This window comes from Cyanistes caeruleus, chromosome Z, assembly GCF_971803275.1.
Source record: "Cyanistes caeruleus chromosome Z, bCyaCae1.hap1.1, whole genome shotgun sequence".
Taxonomy (NCBI): Eukaryota; Metazoa; Chordata; class Aves; order Passeriformes; family Paridae; genus Cyanistes; species Cyanistes caeruleus.
Window position 1 is genome coordinate 29,316,318 of NC_141732.1, and position 22,920 is coordinate 29,339,237.

Below are 22,920 nucleotides of genomic sequence, written 5' to 3' on the forward strand. Positions count from 1 at the left end.
GCCTGGGGAATGAATGAATGAATGAATGAATGAATGAATGAATGAATGAATGAATGAATGAATGAGAATGGGGAGAAGCAGTATTGTTGGACCCCAAACAGGAGAGTTTTGATCTAGTAAGTTATAAACAGTGCTACTCTCTTAGATGGTGCTGGATCTCATGTGTTCTCTGTCAGCCAGGGGAGCTCTCTTGAGATTAAAACTGCAGCTGTTGAAATCCACCTTTTTGATGTTCAGTGGCTTTGATGTGTTCTATGTTTGTGCAATTATGCCAGCTTGTTACTGCAGTTATGGCTGTATGTTTCATTCATAAAAGAAACAAACAAAAAACCAACAAAAAAGACACTTGTAACTGATGCACAGCCTGGATGCACTTAATCTCTTCCTTCTTACTCTGCATGACGGACAAGTTCCCTTTTTCATAAAGGTTACTTTGTGCAGGAGTTCAGGATAGATGGGAGAGGGCTGAATGTAGAGATCTCCCAAGGCTCAGTTGTGACTGTAAAAAACTGCTGCTAGTCGTGAAGTCTGAGCTGGAATGTTGCTGCAATGCACACTTTCTTGAGTGGAAAGCTCAGATGTTCACAGTAGATGGTGCAGTGCACAGGCAAGAGCAAACTCATCAATAAATAAGGAAATGAGCTGGTTTGCTAACTGTAGCAGACATTATCAGGAGGCTTTGAGAAAAGCAGTGATAGGAACATATACAGGGCTGGCCACATGAGCGCTGCCCATGAGCACAGGGAAAGGGAGAGGCAGAGGTAGCAATGCCTGCAAAAACACTGTAACAGACACATGTAAAAGTTTATAGCTACAACTTAAAACTCAGAGAAATGTTGCATTGAGATGTGTCAGCCAGGTGGAAAGGGACAACTCCAAGAGCTGTTTCATGGCAGAAAGCCATATGCAACTTGCCACCTCTCTATCTTTACTCCTAGCTGTCCTTTCTCAATGTACCCAGGGATGGTCAATGGCTGAATACATTTCCTCACCCACAGGAACATCTCTTGGGTCAGAATCAGCTGTACTAAGTGTTATACTAAGGGAAATTCAGAAATCTAGCTTATGGCGTCATCACACTTTGAGTGTATATTGCACCTTGCAAGTTAATGCATTTTTGTCATCTGCATTCGTCATCTTTTGTATTTTAAATACTCACAGATGCTTTCACAGAGAGTGTATTAATCATAAGCAATCCAAGAAGAACTCACATCTCTGTTGTAGTGTCATGAAATGACACTGTTTTGTACCAGGCAACGAGAGCTACTGAAAGTCATCAAACCTTTTCATTCTGTCTGTGAGGGCTCACTGGGCACAACTTGGCTTACAGTGTATTGTACTGTTCTACCTGTGCACCTGTAATCTGAGTAGTTCTTGCTGAACATGTCTGGATTTAAGAGTGCTTCATTGCCTCTGTATTTCTGCTAATTAGTGTGGAATTGCCTATGACCCAGAATCTAAGCCCAGCCGCCACCAGCCCCTTTGATATCTGAGGGCCAGCTGCAACACAAGGGCGTTTATTTTCCTGTTGAATTTCCTTACTCTTCATGTGTCAGAAAGGTTTGCCTTACTCTTAATGTGAGAGCATCACGAAGGTGTCTTTATCAGCTCCTGAGTGCTCTGAACTCTTAAGCAAGTCCTGGAGCCAGGAGACACTGCCACAAAGAGGCAGCTGTGGTCACAGCAACAAGGGGTCCCCTGGAAAACCCTCACACCAAGGGCACAAACTGCAGTATGCATACACACCCTTTAATCAAAAAGGGTGAAAATATTCCAACAAAAGTCCACCATCTAAATTGAAGAACAATTCATACATGAACAGAGCTACTGAATCATTAAATACTTCCAGATATTTCTCTTACTGATACCTCTCATGTTGCTTCACTGTGTTTCCAAATCTACTCTAGCCTAACAACCCTTTTCACAGGTCTTTAAAAAGCTGGCAACGTGCGTGGTGTTTCCAAGAACTTGGTGTTTTATTTTTCTGAGGTGTGAGAAAAAGAGATGTTTAAACAACAAAAAAAGTACACTACCCATCTTCCAAATACGTGGACTTTTCTCATTTTTTTGAAAGCAGTCAGTTTGTGTCACAGAAGTGGAAGCCATGGTTTCAAGATGTGGTAACAAACATCTCTTACTATCACAGATTTCAGCAGACACAGAAGTCCACTATAATACACTGCTGCAAAATGTTGCCTTCAAAATTGCATATATGCAGATATTTAAGCAATTCTATCAGGGTACTAGAGCCTGTGCACTGTACTAATACCACTTTCTATTAAAAAAATCCAACTTAACTCTTTACAATAGTATCAGAATCTTTCTGCTTGGGCTGGCATTTTTATTTGTTGTGCTTTCTGCTTTCTTACATACATCTGAGGAGATGCTCAGTGAAAATGCTGCACCTGTTAGACATTTATCTCTTCTGTTTCAAAGCAACTGCAGCAAAAAGAGGCAATGAACTTAAATTTCAAATGAAAAAGGATGTCAAGGCTCTCTAATAAAGCCTCTGGCAATTATAATATTTTCCTTGTTATTTTGGGGGAAATCTGCACTCAACAGTGCAATATGCCATGGAGACATCCCATAAGAGACACTTTGCAAGATTCCCTGCACTGTAGGAGTCAAGGGTAATTCTTCAAAGCCTGTGGATGCAGGAGACTGCTCTGCAAACTTTGGGAAGAAAGGCGAGTTGTTTTTAAGTGAAGTCCACAAACTACAAAACTTACGAATACTTTGTGGTCAAGGCCAAGTTTGAAATCTGGTTCATGTCCCTGCTAAGATTTCAGCAGTAACTGTGGGGAAATGCTTGTGTTTATACAGACAAATGCAGAACTTTTGCTAAGGCCAGTTCTCTCAACTCATTTGAAATACAGGATATTTTGGAACTTGAAGCAGTGTTGTATGCACTGTATCCTAGAAAATTGGTACATCTGTGGCTGTACATCCCTCCCCATGGTAAATACTCAAACAGGTGCAATTTCCTTATGGGTCAAACCTTAACTGGTCATTATTTCTGTGTAATCTACTTTTTCAGTTACTGATGATCAATGGAGTCTTGAACTTAGGAACTGGAAGTACGAGACAACTACAAAAATACAATAAAATACCAAAATAAAATAAAATATAAAATAGTGTATTTTTAATGTTGAGTTTCCCAGAGCATTGAGGAGAGGTTATAGCCTTGGAAAGTCATTTATCTCCTGCACCTTTAACCAGAGGATGTGTCTCAGCCCTGGTTGGTTTCTGTGAGCTCTCGTGGATGCAGAGGGAGCTACCCAAGGAAAGAAACCCAGCCCCTAGATGCCCAAAATCTCAGCAGCAATAGTAAATTGACCTGTGCCTGGCTAATGGCCAAAGACAGCAGGCTCTTTTGCATTCTGGTGCCCCCTTTTCTTGGATCAGCATAGTCAGGGAAGCTGGGAAGCAAATGACTGCCTACCCAGCAGGCAAAGTATTCAATACTCCTCCCGCTGAGGTACTTCTCTCCTTCAATCAGAGAGATAAATCAATCAGACGCCTAAACCATGAACTGGCAGGGTAAAAATGGAACAGATGGGCCTGCCAGTTCACAACCTGGTTCCAATAATTCAGGAAAAAAGAATTTGTTCTTCTTTCTTACTTTATAGAGTAAATCTCTATATACTTATAGAGTTATTATATATAGGATATTTATACCTATGACAGTGGTTCACAGGAAGGTGGCCACACTTTGTTTTCTGGAAACAGGCCTGGAGCTGCTTTTCTATGCCGTGCCACAAGCAGGACAGTCTGGTAGCCCAATCCAGCTCAGAGGCATGTGAGCTGGGGCCACCGGTGCTCCAGGACAGGGTGGTCTCTACTGTGAAGGCCCCAGGACATCTTTTGACAGCTCAGGCTCCCAGGAATTATCCTGGCAGCTGGGCTGTCAGAAGTGCTGCTCCTCCCAACAAGGGCATGCAGAGGAAGTTATAAATAGAGTGAAGAGATAGGAATAGAGGGAAAGGAGAGGCGGGAAGGTGAAGAATCAAAAAACAAAACAAAAAAATTAAATAAAAGGAAAATCTCATGGAAAACAGCATCAATCAGTACTGTGTTCTCTGGAATGCACTTAAAAGCTCGTATTTCTGGAGTGCATGCATATGGCTTTATCCACACCTCCCACCCTACTTGCTGTGGCAAGGCCAGTGTACCTGAAAAACTTCTGCTTTATAAAAGGAGTACACATGGTGAGTGCAGCACTCGGGTATTTGATGGGTGAATCGGCTGAAAGTTCATCTAAAGAAGGCTATATTACTTATTTCAAGCCAAGTACTTTCCTTTGTTTCTCTGTTTAAATTGTTCCCTCCTCCCCACAGAGTGAACCAAGCCAAGCTTTTCTGATGGAAAGACAGAAACCCACACAACTCATTTGGTGCAGAACTCTGGCTAAATAAGCAAGGATCAGGTGCAGATCATCTTCAGTGAAGGACTATTCTCAGTCCCCATGGCCTATAGGACCATTAAAGTCTATTAACCAATAGGCATTCACTTCACCTTCTCTTTTTTTGTGTGTGTGTGACAACAGGAAAAAAGTTAAGCTACAAGGTACTTTGATATTACTCTCTCCTTGCTGAAGGAGGGTAAATACAAAATGCAAATGGTAGGCCAAGCGTGTTCATGAGTATCGGGCAACAAGCAGGCCACAAGTGATGATCCCTGGGCTCCCAGCACCCTTAGAGCTGTGTCCCACAACATGACATCTATCCAGTTTTCAATTTTAGTCTGCTTAAACAAAAGTTGCAACCATTCTACAAAAACGTAATAATTTTTTTACTCTCTATATACCGAGCTTTTGCTTAGAAAATTAATCTCTAAATTACTCTTTGTACTCCTTTAGAAAAGTAAAAATTGAGCACCTTAAAGCAACATAAAACAAGGGAAAATGAGAATTATCAATGCCATATGTCAGAACAAGTTCTTTCTGAGGTTATATCAATACCAGAAGATGTGAAACGGCTCCCTTAAAACTGCTTTAAGAAGAACAAGAAAGGTACTGAATCCAGGGGAGCTTGGCAGCTTTTCCTCCTTTTAACAGCTAAATCCCCTCCCTTTTCTTCGGAAGATGACTTCTTTCATGAAGGAAGATATTTCAAAAATCCTAACTGTTCTCGCACATCTATGGTTATATTAACAAACTTGTAATCAGATACCAAGTACTTTATTAAAACAGAAAGACCCACGTGGATAGCTCTTACTCAAACACAAAAAAATGCAACAGAATTACTCTCTTACTCCTTTCAAGCACGTCTCAACCTTTTTTCTTTACAGTAATCTCACAGGCTTTTAATGCCAACATCAAGGAATTAATTACTTCAACCTCTGCACCACACAAGAGGCTACTCTCCTAGCAGCAGCAGATGGCCACCCCCATGGTAGGTATGTCTGGGGCTGTTTTACAGACCAACTTCTCACTCTCCCTGTTGCAAAACTTGAGATCACCCTATCCACAAACTTGAAAGCAATCATCCCTGTTTGCTGGTGGGTTTGGAAATTAAGGATTTCCACTTAGAGCGATTCTCTTTGCTCCTTTAGTATGTCACTAAATAGCACAGACTGACGGACAACACCAGAGCATGGAAATTAAATACCTCAGATTTACAAAAAAATGTCATTGCTTCCGAAGTCTCATGGCCTTTCATATAAGTTCTGAGCCCTTGCTGCTCTCCAGGCATTGATGGGGAAGGATATGAGTCCAGCAGTGGACCTGTCATGTTACACAAGCAGCACACTTGGGCATACTATCAGCATTTCTCCATATGGATACAGGAAAATGAACTTCAGAGATATTTTCTTATTCTGAGGAAAGTAAAAGTATGACACAGTTTTCCCAAATGAGAACTACAGAGGGGATGGGGATCTTCTGCTGTTTCCAGCTTTGAAAAAGTGTATCAAATGTGTGAGAAAAACTTTTGCTGGACTGTCTGGGGGCAGGGGCGGGGGAGGGAAGGTGGAAGAAAAAACCCAAAAAGATCTGTGAAAGAAAAAAAAGAAAAAAAAAGTAGTCCATAATTGAGCTCAGTGACAGCATCCCCATGAGTATGAAATGCAAAAATGGGAAGCTGTTCTGCTGCCACAAGAAGAAATTAAAATTGTATTTTCCTTTCACATTCAGGTTCTGAATATATTTATTAAAAAAATGCAGAAACTAAGACTTTTTGGGGAACATTCTTTTTCTGCTGAGGCTAGAAGGATGGGAGCATGGCTGCTGTCTGATAGCTATCAATCACTGCTGACCATTTCCCACTGCACTGACTGTTACTGTACCTCAGATGTCTCAGCAAGTTTTGCTGACAGCAGTAACCCTCTGATTTGATGTTAAGAGCCATAGTTTCATTGAAACTATAAAGACAAAACTAATCTGATATTGACAATTGTTATTCTTCTGTTTCCATGGATTATCCCAGAAAAAAACAAACCCAGAATACTTAATCACACTGCTCATGTGCAATGAAGCAATGCAGAAGAAGCACCACTGCTTTTCTTGCACAAAACAGTCTGTTGTTAGTGCTTTCCACTGGTGGAAACAAACAATAGTTCAGTGCCTCATTGAATGCAGTTTTACAACGAGACAAGCTGGCATTTTAACAACTGGCATTTTTGTTCATGTAATTTCTGAAGCTGAGGTCTGGCTGTAAATTTGACTTAGCACTTGAGTGGTGTTTGCTGAAACACAGGAAGGACAAATGGTATCACAAATTTGAAAACAGAAGCCAGTGGCTGGACCTTACCCTGTACCTTCAGACTGCAAATTTAAAGAATTGCCAAGGATGTATCAGTTTAGCTGAGGGGGCAAGAAACATAATCAAGAAAGTCAGTGAACAAAATAAACAAAATTCAAAAATTCATGCAACTATGTGCTTTCTAGAGAAAAAAAAAATATTATGTTGTGGGCAGCCGTTTTGTAAAATCACTATTGTTGCCTCTAAAGAAAGGACAGGTTCACATCTTCTCTTCCAAAATATTCAAAATTCTCAAATTCTGAGAGATCAGTAGGACTTGGTCATGTGCTGGCATTTTACAGTAAGCCTTTTGTACATGCTAATTTTTAAAATTTCTTCTTGGTAACAATTTCTGCCCTGGGTATTCAGCAAAGTTCACCAAGGCCTCTGTTTTGGAGCAAATGTCCCACAAAACATGCCCATCTGCATTGTTCAGGAGAAGCCCAGGCTCATGAGTACTCACTCGTGGATGTTGCAACTGATCTCAGAGCAAGATAGGTTGCCAATTAATTTTGATTTGGTGTGGATTTTCAGTAAGTGACTATCACTCCTTAGTCAGCATTTTACCTGGATTTACCTGGATCCAAGTGAAAATCTTGGATTCAGTTTTTCAAGGTCAAGGTGTGCTTTCTAAATCCTAATATTAAATTAAAGGAAAATAAAAATCAATTCTCTGGGCCTGTTGAGAAATATATCTACTTTTGCCATTGCAATTTATTTTTAGAAGTGTCTTCTAAAAGAAGAGAAAGGATGAAACCTATGCAAGCAACAAGAATATTTTTTGTTTATTAATTTTTTTTAATCAAAAGGTGAAGTGCAAGAACTACTTAAGATTTACCCTTTTTCTGGCCATTCCTGGAAAAATGAAGAGAGCTTTCATCTGCCCTTTAAATTTATTATTTCCCTGAAAGGGTAATAAATTATACTGAAGTCAGGCGAAAGACTTTTATTAAACAAGGTCTCATTTTCATCATACTTAAAGGAATGTATTTACTAGAGACATTTTTCCCTCTCAAGAATAAAATACAATAAAACCACATTCCTGTCTTGGGAAATGACGGAAGGTCCTCAAAGTGCATTTTCAAAGGATCCTGAATGAAAATAAATAATTCTTACTCTTAAATGAAGGGGTTTGAAAGAAGGGGAAAACTTCTAAATGGATTCCCCAGGGTGAAGCATGGAATGCCATAGGGATACCTGGAATACTTTATAGAAAAGACAGTTACCAGGGGTTTATCAGCTTTAACTGTGGATGCAACAAAATTAACTGGGACAGACAGTGAAGAAATTAAGCAAAACATTTAGAATGAGACTTTCTACACATCCAGCCATACTCAGGGTTCAGAGAGAGTTGCCTAGAAAGAAGGCACTGGCAATTTCTGTTGCATCAAGTGGAGCTTGCATGGGCTTGTTTTGGAAAAGAGAGCTACTTATGAAGTTACCACACAAACAAACTGTCCACACTGTAATTTCCAGATGCTATGCTTCCTTATTATTTTTGCTTTCAGCATCCTCACCAACCAACCAGTAACAGCTTTAGTTTAGTAAGAGGTTTAGTTTGGGACTAGAAAAAATTCAAGATCCATTAGAATTTATTTGCAGGACTATAAATGATGATAAAAATGATCAGTGGCTGAGATTTTGAGACAGAGCAAACATGACACTGGCAGCATAAAGTATAACAAGCAATCAAGAAACATCCTACAAAGGGTGTTAAATTTAAAACACATTACAATCACTGCATAATTGAATACATATTGTGTGTAGATCCTTGTCAAGTTTTCATGCCTCCATTATTTTAACTAGAAAAAGAAAACCTAACTGATTTTTCATAATGCTCTGTGAAAATTTGTCTTCCTGTTAGAAAACAGTGCTAGACCTAATATAGTGATCAAGCTGTATTTATCAAGAAAATAGAGAATACAGACATTTACACTGACAAACATAAAAAAATTATTATACTTGTTATGAATCACTGACTAAAAGTTAAAGTTCTTGTTATTAAATCTGAATGATTTTGCAATTAAACCTTCTAACAAATAATATATGCAATAATATGAAGACTTTCATTGCCCTTCATCTACTGGCAAGCTAAAAGTACACTGTTACTTAAGTCCATCTAAAATGTCATTAAGATGCACAGGGAAAAACAAAAAACAATGAAACCAAAAAGATAATTCATAATACACAATAAGTGGAAATGGCAAGGCCTGGAAACCACTGACTCCCTAAATTGCATCTTTTTTCCTGCAAGAAAGCTTTTGAGGAGAAATCAGAACTAGTCCTGAGGCAGGAAAGACCCAAATCTAAGGAGAGGGGAGGCAGGAATCGAAGTCATCCAAAATCCAGCGGGATGGATAAGGTGTGCTATAAATAATAATTTTAATCGAAATTTCACTTTTTCATGCAAATATTTGATGATACAGCTTGAAAGTACTGATGTCACACTGCATCTCTGAAAACATATATTACAAACCTTTGCTCTCCATACAATGTGATAAGATTTTATCCCTTAAACTCTATCAGCTCTCCATTTAGACAACAGTCATCAGCAACAATTTCCCAGTTTACTTGACTATAGGGTTAAATTTACAGTTTATGCCACTGAGACTGCACATAACTGCAACCTGTTTGCTAAAAGAGAAACTCATTGAAGCTCAGACTTGTAGTGCCCACACCAATTACAGAATTTATTGCCCTGTTTTTCTGTTAGGATTAAATCAATACAAAAGCAACATTTCTGTGACGTGGGGTCCAGCAGGGTTGGTGACTCTGAACTGGCTCCCTGTGCAGAGCACAGGCCAACACAGTATTTATGGCTTCACACTGCACCACTTCCAGAGAAGCAGCTGTGAAAAACGCTGCTCTCATCTGAACTCCAGGCTGATGTTACTGCCCAGTCCAACTCTCTATGGAAAATGTAATAATTATAAGGAAAATCCACCTTGGATTGGGTGCTGCTCCTCTCCCCATGAGGCCACTGCTACCTGGTGGAAGGACATCCCCAAGCTAAGACAACATCTTCAATTTCAGTCATCTCAGGAAAAGTGCTGCTGCAAAGCTCATCACTCTCGACAGCAGCAGGACTGCTCAAGAAAAAGGTAAATAGGTGAAGTTGTCCTCCTACAGTCACTGGGCTCAGAGTTAAACCCTGGCTTCTCCAGAAGATCATCTTATAAACTGCATTGCGCTAAGAGGGCTGATGCTTCCTTTGGCCTGCAGGAATAAAGTTCCATGAGCAGGAAAGGTCTGTCAAAGTTTGAGCGATGCCATAACCAAGCTCTGTCTAGACATGACCATCTTCATCTCAGTCCAGGACCACAGCCTTGGTAACTGATGAAATATATTTCATATTGTTTAAGCCTTAAGGCAAACAAAGATAAGCCATTCCAGTTAATTACCTGATGCTGCATGAGGGATATGGAAATAAAGACATGCCTCTGTCAAGACACGTGTCAGTCAGGTTGTAGCATTATTTCACAGTCTTTTTATATTGTACTGGTAATCAAATGCTTTTACAGTATGAGAAGAAAAAGATGCAGGCTGCATGTCAAAAAAACCGCTCAGAAAGGTTAAAGTTATCAATAATGCACTTTATTTGCTTTGCGGTGGAGCTACAGCATATGTGAACACTCATGTGCATTAACAGTTTTTTGCTGTTTTCCAACCCTATTTCGTACCTTGATGTGAAAGAAAAGCTACAAAAGTACAAAAATAAGTCTTATGCAATTCACAACTGCAGCAGAGAGGGTAGGAAAAAAGCTGTTGCTGAGCAGTTTTACCCTTACAGATGTTTATACTGAACTTCTAGATGTTTTTCTTACATTTATTTCTTCATTATAGTAAGTAAAGGACTGTCTTCAAACACAGTGAGACTCCTTTAAATAAAAATTTATACAAACTCAAAGTTTATACAAAAATAACCTTCACCTTTTTTATCTATGCCCACATTAATTTCCCAGTCTTACAGAGTAAACCACATTCCTGCAAACAAAGTGGATGATTCTACAGACAGGGAAGTCCTAAGCATCCTTTTACTTCCCAGGAACATAAAGGGTAAACAATTATGAATTCATTGTTTGGTCTCCCTACATCCTGGGGGCTAGCTGTGGTTTTTGGCTCAAAAGGCATGCCTAGTTTTGGCCAAACAGCATTGAGAACTCACCCAGCATAGAAGGCTAATCAGGATTAGTAAAATACAAATAAGAAGGGCTGTTGGTATTGTGCTTATTTGAAATTCAGTTATAAATCCTCAGTATCACAATCTCAGTCTAAATTCTAAACAGAGAGGAATGCCCAAAGATGCATATGGAGGTATATGGCAGAGTCATTCACACTGTAAAAACATAAAGTGACAAATCAGAATGGCTATCTAATGTGCTTTTAGGCAGGAGAAATCCAGGCTAACTTTCCAACAGTAACATTCTAAGACAGTACTTCTCTACAAATGCAGGGATGTACCTGAAATTACTTGAAAGACCCTAGCCTTTCATGACTGATTGATTCCAGGCCAAGGAAATCCAGACCAGAGCTAGTTTATCCAGGCCTGAGCTCTGAAATCATTAATTTGGTGCTTTCAATATTTCTTAAAACGATAGCTAGATATTGTCATCCATTTTTGGGCCAAACCTACAACTGGCCTGGACAAATAGTTTTAGAGTCTAACTATAATTCCCAGCAGAAAAACAGTTTAGTTTTGTCTTTAAATGTAACATGAGAAAAAGTGGAGAACAGAAGAGAGGAAGCCAAGTTTCAGCTGATGTATCTGCTCAGTTTCTGCCTGTTCCCTGATTGCTCATTTAAAGGGAACACATGGTGGTGGTGAAAGGCAAAGTGTTACTGAGCTGCAAGCCAAGTGAGACATGATTTTATGGCTATGTGCAGTACACAGATCAGTCCTTCCTTAGTTCCAGTGCAAAGGAAAGGCGTGGTTTAGAGAAAGAGCTTTATGTTCCTTGTTACTTTTGAAAGATTTCAAAAGCAGCCTTGTTAAAAGAAAAAAAGGGCTCAGCTATGAAATCACTTCCTTCTGTTTAAACTATTTTACTCAAGGAAAAAAACAAGAGGGCATGAAAAAAAAAATAAAAAAAAAAAATCTGTTCTCTGCTTTTGACTTGTTCCTAGGATCCAGCATCCCACCCGCTCCGTGGGATGACGCAGTGTGCCAGATCCCGACCGCTCCAGTCAGTGCGTCAAGCGGCCATAGCCCTCCCCACACAATCACCCTCTTGTCAGAGGCAGCTGGCACCCTCCCCGCACATGCTGACAGCATCACTGCCTGGAGGACTGCACCCCTTTGGGCCAGCTCTTCTCCTCTAGGAGCAAGGCAGCAAGGCACGAGGAGGGCAGGCAGTGTTAGGCAGCTACCAAACAAGAAGCTCTTGTGTTATTCCCTCCCCCTCCTGCCCACCAAACACAGTGAGAATGCAGACGGGGGAAAAGATGCTCTTCTGCTTGCAGCAGCAGCATGGCTCTGCCTGGGACTACAGCCAGCAGGACAACTCCAGGACACCCGTTTATGGAAGTTTAAAAGTCAAATAACAGTTCACTGCTGCCCAATTCACAATGGGGTTACTTACGGCTGAGCAGAATTTTAACAAAGATTCTAAGATGAGGAATGGTTTGCCTCTCTCTGCCAATGCTCACAGGTTTACCCAGAGCTCCAGTTCTGTTTTCCTTTCAATCCCAGGGCACCCTCCCTCTCCTCCAAAATGAATTATCTTCTCTTGTGTAAAGTAAGCTGACTCAAACCAGCTCCCTTCCCCACTCAGCTGTGGGGTAGGAGAGGAGGGAGAGGGATCTTCAGAATAAACTGCTTTCTTTCTCATCTTCACTTCCTGAAAAAAGTTGGTTTCTGCCTGAAAAACTGAGTTACTCTGAGCATTGAGTAATGTATTATTACCCTGATTTGCACCATTAAGAAAGGCAGGGGTTCTCTTCCTCCATGTTTTTGAGGTTCACTGATGTAGAAAAAGCCAGATAACGTGAGATAAATGTTCAGCAGATTGCTCCATACAGCCTAAGACACTCATCTTTTCCGCCCTTCCCAGCAGATAAAAAGCTCCAGTAGATAAACTTGCAGCACCACCTTTTCAAGAAGGCACTCAGGAAGTAAGACCCTTGAAATTAAATCTTCTGCTTAAGAAAACTTTAAGCCAGACTTACAAGTAGACTGTAAACAGCGATAGAGCACCAGCACACCTGCCTGATCAATATGCTGACCACACTGTTTGCTTGAGAGGTATCTGCTGATATCTGAGATATCTGCTGCCCAGAATTGCTTTAAAGTGACACTTATCTTTTCTTCTTTAGAACTACAAAACAACCTTCCCCTGAAGTGCAAATTCAGCAACATGGGATGGCACTCCCCAGCTGATGGCAACTAATGAACATTTCTCCATGTGCACCTAGCAGTCTAGTAACACATATTTACAAATATTTGACTCCCCAAAAGTCTCTGTGGTTATCCCAAAGCCTAATTCTTGACTTCAGTCTATTTTTTCTTTTTTTATTTCTTAAATAAAAAGAATTTACACAACAAACCAAACCCATCCATCTTTAAAACACATTCACCATCCCAACCATCTTTATCTTCTAATTGTGCCTCACAGGTGGTAAGGAAGTGAAAGCATTGCTGCTTCTTTGCACTACAGGCCTATGACTGATCTCTAGCTTTCCTAAAAGAGGACTGCAAAACATGAATTTTCATTGGATGCTTAACCTCATCTTGCCTTCTGCCATGAAAATCATGGAGATGGGGAGGGACAGATTTTTGAACCACCAGGAAATCAGGAGAGGTTTTAGCAACTGCTACAGTCTCTCTTGCAAAACTATGGAAGTTCTTTCTTTCCCTGAAGAGAAGAGCAGGACATGGAGGAATACATCTTATCAAAGGCTTAACAGGCTATTTAACTGCACAATTCACATTCTGGTTAAAAAGCAAACCACTAGGTCAGAGTACAACATGTAAATTCTTAAATAACAAGTGAGTTGACACATTGACTCACACCGACTCTGTGCAACCATTCTGCCACTTCTGTCATAGAAAGTGCAAGCAGCAGCATAAACCTATGAGAACCATAATGTCAAGGAGAGAAATGGGGCTAAGTTTTGGGCTTTCTGGACTGCATAACAATTGCATTTATGGGCTACTAATGCAACAGGGTACTAGAACACCTGGAGACCCATGTACTGTACTACTGGAACACCTAATAGGTGAGAACACATACTGGGACAAGGAGAAAACCTGTGCCATCCTTGCTGCCTTCAGCTCACCATCATCTGCACCAACAAAAAACAGAACAAACAGCAAAGAACATCACCAGGGAACAGTACTCAGAATTTAGGCTGTGCTTCTGCAAAAGGAAACTGGGAGCCCCAGACAGCACCCAAGTAAAATCACAATCTGTCACAAAATGACATGAACACCCTGAATCCAAAGTCTGTTATGGTATTTCCTTATGCCAAGCTCTGAAGCTTAGGCACCTTCTGAGCAGTGTGCTGCAGCACACCAGTATCTCACAAGCTACTTTCCTGTATTAGCAAGTGGTCAGATACTGATACGTACCAAATACTATAGGACTGAGGACATGCAGTCCTGCTTAACACACGGTCTTTTTGTGAATAGCCTGTAGCCCCTCACTGTTCTCCACATAGTGGAATTTCTCATGAATACACACAACACCTTTTGGCTGGCAAAAAGGATACAACAGGTACTTCAGTGGAATACCAAGCCTTGCCTGTACTATTTTGAGTTTGAAGCCATTTGGCATATTCAAAGGCAAAAGGACAAACACTGCATATAATAGGCTGCTACAAAAGGTTTTAAACATTCATTGTTGCAAAAAAAACACCACATTACATCTGGATTTTCACCAGTTTCACGTTACAGGGCTGAATGACATGTTACATCAACTTCCATAAATAAACTTGATAGCCCCAGTAGTGAACTCAGGGTGTTCTTACTGTCTGCACCTCTTCTAGTGTCTTCCAAATTCTGCTGACCAGGCATTACTGATATCACCTGATAAGAAACAGAGCAGGGAGAAAAGGGTGGGCAAAGTAAGCACTTACCAAGCACAATGACCACAGTCTTCAGGAGGCTCATCATGGTGTCCCGATTCCTGCGCGGTCCAGAACTGTGTCTGGACATTCTCATAGTCCTTTGGCGAACGTACCCAAAGATGTGAGCATATAGGACCACCATGACCACAAAAGTGACCAGGTTGAATATAGCCCAGAAGACCAGGTAGGAGTCACTATAGAGCGGTGCCATGTTGGAGCAGTGAGTGATATCACAGATACAGTTCCATCCGACACTTGGTATGGCACCCATGACGATGGCCATAGTCCAGATAACAACAATCACAACGACCACTCGGCGGTTGCTCATCCGAGTATGTAGCTGCATTCGGAAAACTGTAATGTGCCGCTCAATAGCGATGGCCAACAAATTGGCTACAGAGGCTGTCAGACTCGTGTCAATGAGACCCTGACGGAGAAGCCAGGTGCTTACAGTCAGTCTTCTAGTGTTGGGTCCTGTGTTGAACATTAAGTAAAAGTAGGCCAGCCCTGCAAAAAAGTCCGCAGCAGCTAAGTTGGCCATTAAGTAATAAATAGGAAAGTGGAATCGGCGATTGACATAAATAGCCACCATAACCAAGAGGTTGGCCAGCATTATGAAGATGCAGACGGTAATCCCCAGTCCCATTACAAGCTTGCTGACAGTGTTCCATTCAGTGGCTAGATATTTTCCACTTCGGTTATAAAAGAAGGCAATGGTTTCATTGTAGTAGCACTGTGGTTCACTCACGGCTGTGGACTGAAAGAAGAGGGGGGGGAAAAAAAAGAGAAAAAAAAAAAACAAAACAGAATGACATCAGAACTGGAAACATATGATTGCCTTCATGGATGAGACATACACAGAGAGTGGGGAGGGGCACAGAAAAGGAACACTCTTCAGAACAAATTTATTTCTTCAGACCGAATGGCATTCCACAACTCACAAGCAATTGCTCTGAGGAATCTAGTAATGGCAACCAGATTAGCAACAACCAGAAATGGTTCCATCTGCTCTGGGAGCCAGCATGATTTCTGATGTAGTTGTAAATTGCATAGAAAATGAGCTTCTGGCCAAGCAGACCTGCTGAGAGATTCAGTTAAAGGGAAAGACTGCAATTCATAATTAAGAAAAATTAACTCTGCTAGACACCTTATTTATGTTATCAATGCACAAAACTGTTGTTTGACTGTAGTGGAAGAATAGCTCTTCAAAGAGTAAGAAATGTGCATTACATTTCTGAGCAGGTTTTAACTCATTCCATTTTCCATCATAGGTATTCCTTCTTGTCCAGTCTTAACACATGGGAAGAACACCCTAAATAAAGATTGTCAGTATGCTCTGAGACCATGAATTACCAAGGATGACACATGTCCATAAAAAGTGCTTTTATGAACAATAAAGAAAGCATGACATAACATTTCTATGAGCACCAGCCACGTTTCTAGAAATGGTTTGAAATACAGAGTGTGCTTTTAAATATAACTCCCAGTACTGTCTTATTCCAATTTGAAATAAGAGTGAGCAAAGAATAGTAGTATTTGGCTTAACTAGAGTTAAAAGCATCCAACCTTATTTCCTGCATTAAATATTGTCATGGTTATGTCAGAGAACACAACTAATTTTCTTTGTACTCTGCTGAGGACAGCCAGGGGGGCAACAAACAAGCCCATATTCCACCAGAATGTAGAAGTTTTGGATGAAATTGTTGGCTTATAAGAAAATGCCTAATGAGTCTTCTTTCTCAGTTCCATTCAATTACTCAAGGTGCAATTCCCAAAAGGCAAACCTTAGGGAAAGAAACCCTATGAATAACATCCTGGTTCCTCTTTTAGCAAGCATGGGTAGGCAACAAAGATGTAATATAATAATTAAAAAAAAAAAAAAAAAATCAAATTAAGAAACACATGTCAAAAAAAGCCTCTTTCTATAAGACCTGCCTTTGCCTCTCTGCTTTTATCGCTCTGGAACTCTATCAACTAAACTTGAACTTTTACAAAAACAAGACCACAGTTTTAGCAATGCAGGTAAGAAGCCAAATCAAAGAACATATCAACAACGCTAAAAGATGGTAATTTCTTCCTGTTAAAAGTAAACCATATGTTTTGGACAGCTCCAGTTACTACACTGCAGGAAGTGCTACAGCTAACCTAACCTTCTTGTTGAAAACAAAAATGTACAGAATTGGGAAACAGAATTCGTAACTTGACTCAAGTGAACATAGTATCTAATAAAGATCTCCTTAGAATTACCCAAAGTTGTTTCTGTTTCTTTTAATTTCTACGTTTGTCAATGTAATTAAGCCCATTCCAATAAAGCAATATACAAAACCTTCCACCTACATCCCAAATGAACTACATGACATTTAAATTTATGTTAAAGAAAAAGGTCTTGTAAGAAAGATTTTACCTCCAGCCTAAACATTGACCAGAAACATTTGCAGGCCCAGGATAATAAAAGGTTAGAGTAAATAGCATTTCTCAGCACAGAGAGTATAATACTTTTATTATTCCTCTAGGATACATCAACTTTTGGGTTTAAAGCCTTTTAGCCATAATTATTTAAGAAATTTTAAAAGTTCTCATATTGGATCTGTTGCATATAAAGAAAAAAAATATTTATAAAGGACATTTAATAAAAGGAGACCTAGCTACAAGACATCTGGCTTTAATTCTTTGGTTAAAGACCTTGTAGTAATAACAGGTCAAATATAAGAACCCTTGAGGGAGAAAGGAAGTCATATGAATGAATTAGTGGCCCTTATAAAAGCTTGCCAACATCTGCATTAATTATGTAACAAACAGGACTTTTAGTGTCTGTAGGAATGTTTGGATGCAGGATCTAGTGGATATTTGTAATCTTGAATAAATTCTCTTTGTCTGTGTATTTGTCACTCTGTTTTTCCTTTCAGATGTCTGCTGCCCACATATAATGATTCCTGCTCCACTGCTGCTCCTGTGGAAAGAGGTCTGCTACACCTGGAAAGCCATATATTTTTTAATTCAGAACTTTAAATTGTGGTAGGTATTATGCTTTTACTTTATTTTTCCTTCTTTTTTTCTTTGTATTTTGGTTTTGTACATGGGCTTAAAATGTGAATTATTCCCTGATTGTGCAATATTCTTCCCTGGCTTTTCATTTGAAATCTGAAAAAAAAAATGACAAAAAATATGACTTAGTCACAAAATTCCAAGCTAAGGTGGAATGTACGTACACACACAAGAATATGTAAAATACTGCAGAGCCAGGCTTGTTCAGTTTAAAACCATGACAGCACTTGAGCAACCTCAGAGAAGTCAGTATGAGGCTCACTTTGAAGACAGAAAAACAAAATGCTGTGTTCATGTAAGGGATTTTGGATAAGTTTTTGAAAAGATTTTGTTTTTAAGGCATTCTAATCTAAAACCTGGGATCTCCTGTAAAAGCAATCTTTTCACTCTCCACCCCTCACCCCTACAAAGGAAAAGAAGAGAAGAAGCTGAGATAGTTTGCTGGCGAAAGTTCAAACAGGGGGCTTCCAGATTATCAGCTTTCTTGGATGCCAATGTATATCTTAAAGGAAGGTTTTGACCTCCCAGGTCACAAACATAAAAATCCCAAGGCGTCACATTTAGCTCTGATGCTGACTGGAAAGTCTCAGGCAGGAGAGAAATGTACTTTTCCGCTCAGTACTCAAAGTGTTAACATACCACAAAGGCACATGCAAGCAGGCAGACCCCATCCCCTCTCCTGCCCCTGCAGGAAAAGGGGCAGGGAAGTTTATATTTTAATTTCCTGAAGTTTCACTCAGTGTGTTTCACCGCCTGTGTAAGCCAGATGTGTGGTGCCCAGAGATTTACCTCGTCTGTTCAGTATATCTCAACAGAAGTTTAAAACAAGCCAAGCTGCAAATTGCCCATGTTAACTAAACCTCTAGGATGTGTCTGTGTGGAAGAAGTAAACATTGAGTTGTAAGCCAGCAAGACAGATAAAGAAATATAGAGTAAAAGCAGGCTAAAAGCAAAGTCTCCTCTCACCAGATGAAGATGACCCAAGACACAGTTGTCCCAAATCAAAGAAGAAAATTGCAAGTACATGGAATTAAATCTCTTAATATTATGAGACATAGTTATAACCACAGCACAGTGCACACAGACCAGGAAATTTTCCACCAGGACTTAATAAACAAAACTCACTCTTCTTCAGCAATTAGTGATTCAATTCATCTTGGCACTGGCCTTTTCAGGCACTATCTGCCTGGTTGCCTCCCTTCCTCTGGTTGTATGGGATCACACCACAGGGGTGCCAGTGGGAACACTGGGAAGAAGAGCCCATGTAAGCTTTCCTATGTTTTGTGCCTGATTTCTCTTGCTTCTGTCCCACCTCTGCATTACACCCTAAAGAACAGGGTAGGATTTAGATCCATAGCAGCTTGACCATTGTGTGTCCTTGGGAGAGCAGCCCACTACTGCCTGTCCCTCCTAGGGCAGAGACAGGAGTGGAGAACACACTGCCTGCCTGCAGCAGAAGGTGAGAGGGGATCTCTGGATCCTGCCAGCTCCATGTTCAGTGACAGCTCACTTGGTGAGGGCTGTGTATGCAGAGATGCTTAGGGTAGAAAACAAACATCAAAAGTTTTAAAATACCATTGACTGATCCTGCCTAAACAAAGCATTAATTAGCACAAGGTGCCTGAGGGGAAGATGATCAGTTTACAAACCCCTCTGCAATCTCAGAGTTTGTAGAGTTCCTTGATACACAAAACAAAAGAAGGCAGACCACTGTCTCCCATGGGTACATCTATTTCTTGTCAAGAGAAACAGAGCAGAACATTCTCTGAACACTAAGGTCTGACTTTTACAGCACTTTTCAAACTTGTAAGCCACAAAAAAGTCCATACCCAGTAAATCTCTTAAAATATCTTAACCCTAAACTCTCCAAACACTGCTCCTCTCTTTTTCGTCTTTTGCTGAATTAACCTCCACATCCTGCTGTTTTTTAACTCAGAACACAGAGGAGACAAAAAGCAATGAATTTTTCCAATACTGGTGTGGTAAACTAAGACTACAAAACCATAATAACTATCTTATATCTTTACATTTAGCGCAGCAGTGAATGGAAATCAATACCATTGCTTTCAACTTAGGTAAATATCTTAAGTTTACCAACATACCAGAAAGGGGTCAAGCTGAAAAACCTCAGGGTTTTTCAACCAACTTCAAAATCCCCAAAGAACAGTATAAAGTAAGATTATTTTTAAAATAAAGATAAACAAGTAAGTATAGGCATAATTAAATCAATATGTAAATACTTTGTCAACCCACAACTGCTAAACATGGGGTTTACGAAAGTAAAGTTGTAACAGATGAGGAAAAAGAAAAATCCAATTTGCAAAAACAGTTGTCCATTACCTAATGCAAAACATAGACTACTTTTAAAACTGTAGAACATGAAAGAAAAACTTTAAAATAAAGTGGAAAAGATGTGTTTCCTTTAAAGATAAAAGTAGAAGAAAAAAAAAAAAATAAAAAATCATGAAATCACAAGACAAGGGTCCTGATTCATTATAGCCTTAAACACGGACATAATTTTTGTCAAAACAATGAAAGTAAGAAACTCTATCAACATAGAATGGCACCTCCTCTTCAGAATTTCATCTCCCAAAGTAACCATTCAATGAACTTATAGATAAACCAGTATAATAAGATAGGGTGGTTCTGTCACTTCATTTCACTATATCATTTTGCCCTTCACAAAGCTGGCAAGACAGGAGGAAATTAATCTCACTGCAAGGGGATCCCTTTAATGCTATTAAAACATCCTAAAGCATAAAGTTACTTAAGGATCATGTGGCAACAGCTAGAGCATCCAATAATTTTTAGGATGCTTTTGTAGCAGACTGAATTGCTCCAGAGTCTCAGAGCTCACAAATGTCCCAGCTACCAGAAACTGGACTGAGAATTTCTCTGTATCCTACAGTTTATACCTGGAAATGCAGCTCAACATACCTAGACACTCAATGTATTAAAGAAACCAGTCAACAGCAACAGCATGAAAAAATGTTTTACTTTTGGAAGGTATAATACACAAGTAACACAGATCCCATTGATTAATAATGATTATAACCTCCACAGATTGGCTACAATACCAGGGAGGTTTCTGACCTTCCAAAATTCTGCAAGCAAAAGGGGATTTAAGAAATTAAAAGCTAGAAGAATTGAAAAAAAAAAAAAAAAAAAGAAAGAGTGACCTCATCCATCCACAACTTAGCCAGCAATTCATACATTGTTGTATTGTTGCTCCTTTTCCACAGATCCAGCATTTTCAGATGAGCTGTGTTCCTCACAAGGACTACATAAATGTTCATAGAAGGTTTTCCAGTAGAGGAGGAAATGAAGACTGTTTGAATCAGGGCATAGTTCCATCACATCCTCACTTACATTCCTAGAATGGCTTACATATGTTGATTGCTAAGGATTTATTTTTTTTCTCTGCCTTCCCAGCTCCTCTCACAGGGAGATCTGTGGAATTATTGTAGAAATTAAGAAATTGGCTGTGGTTCAGGTAGAGCATGTTGAGCCCAAATTGGATACTTAAGCCCAATAGCATTATTACATACAAAGTACAGAAAGGGCTTCTGCAAAAACTCTTAAAACTTACTTTCCTTGGGGTAGCTTTCATGACAAGCTCAGCTTCACAAGCACTAGTCAAACATGGGTACAGGCTCAACACTCTGTGGCATTGTAGGAGACACAGGAAGATTATATTCCATCATCTCATTTAGTAACTGAAATATTCCACCTCTTATGCCTTCAGAAAATGTCTCTGCCATGATGCTGTTTGGGCTGCTCCACTATCTTGCTCAGTTCACCTCCAGCTGCCCACCTTCCTTACCTTCAGCCTGAGCATCACAGACACCCAAACTGCTGTGAGTCCCTGAATGCTGCTGTGAGGATGAGTGCATGCAGGACAGACTTTTGTCAAAGTCACCCCCACCTTAGGAGGAGCTCTCTGGAGAGAGGTGCAGCACACAGAGTCCCATCTGTGCACTTCAAAAACCAGAGTGGGAGCAGTTGGAGGGGAAAATAAATCTGCACCTATAACATCCCAAATGAGTTTTCATGCATAATGATTTACAACATTAAGACCCAGTTAGTAAACCAAGCTGGGAGTTAATTACTGTCTACAGCAGCTCAAAGATTGCAATTTTATGCTGAAAAAATGCTGTGGGCTACACTAGCACTGCTTCCACCTCCGAGGCACGCCTCCCATTGCTCCTCACCAAGCAAACCAGCAAAGCAAACACCTAGGAGAGTTTAGCCTACAAGCAAAAGGCTTATGTCAATGAGCATAGCAAATTTCATTTTGTGACTGGAAACAGAGATTTACAGATGGAAGTAAGAAGGCTATTCTGTGTTTACAATAGCAGATACTTTTTTTTTCATTAAATATATGTTAGACAATTTGGGTTTCTTTTGCTTTAATATATTGAAATAGTTGTGAAATATATAAACAGAACGTAGAAAATAAAATCTTAATCTCAGAGCTTTAGAAACAATGGGGTTTCTATAATTAACTTGCTCACACATTACTGAACAGTTGCCTTTAAGGCACTATTGGTCTACTTTAAACAAGATGGAGATGCATTTTGATCCTTCAGTAATCTCATCTAGTAAAATAATTTTCTAAAAAAGTGTACTGGTATTTTAAGTTTCCCCTATGATGTCTGCAACTCTGGGTGGATATACTTCTAATCACAAATTGTTTTTTCCAGACTCACCATTTCCTTTTGTTCTCTTGTTTGATGTTTTTACCATGACCAGAAGCCTGTTTTGGTAACAAGGCTAATTTGTTTATTTAGCTCAAGGTGGGACAAAAAAATCCAGACACTTGTTGACTGCAGAAACTTGGGCACCAAATCCAAAATGCAAACTGTGTTGTGTTTAGTTGGGGGAAGAGATGACAATAGCTGTGCCAGCCCACAGCAGCCTGTCCTCAAGCATATTATGAAAAGGATAACCATCCTGTGGCCATGATAGCTTAAATCCCTTCCACTCCAATTCAAACAAAATGAGGAGAAAATAGAGATGTATTCAATGGCACAGAGTGGGAGAAGTGGTTTTTGGCTCTGGCTGTGAAAGG

At 39.8% G+C, this 22,920-nt stretch overlaps 1 protein-coding gene across 4 annotated transcripts in view; it reads right to left on the bottom strand.

The window, feature by feature from the left end:
* LPAR1 (lysophosphatidic acid receptor 1) overlaps positions 1-22,920 on the bottom strand; it is a 68,646-nt gene that overhangs the window by 16,535 nt on the left and 29,191 nt on the right. For all 4 annotated transcript variants that reach the window (XM_086867188.1, XM_086867192.1, XM_086867189.1 and 1 more), the window contains exon 3: positions 14,814-15,561. In XM_086867188.1, coding sequence (XP_086723314.1) covers positions 14,814-15,561 — 748 coding nt within the window. The remainder of the gene's footprint in view (positions 1-14,813; positions 15,562-22,920) is intronic.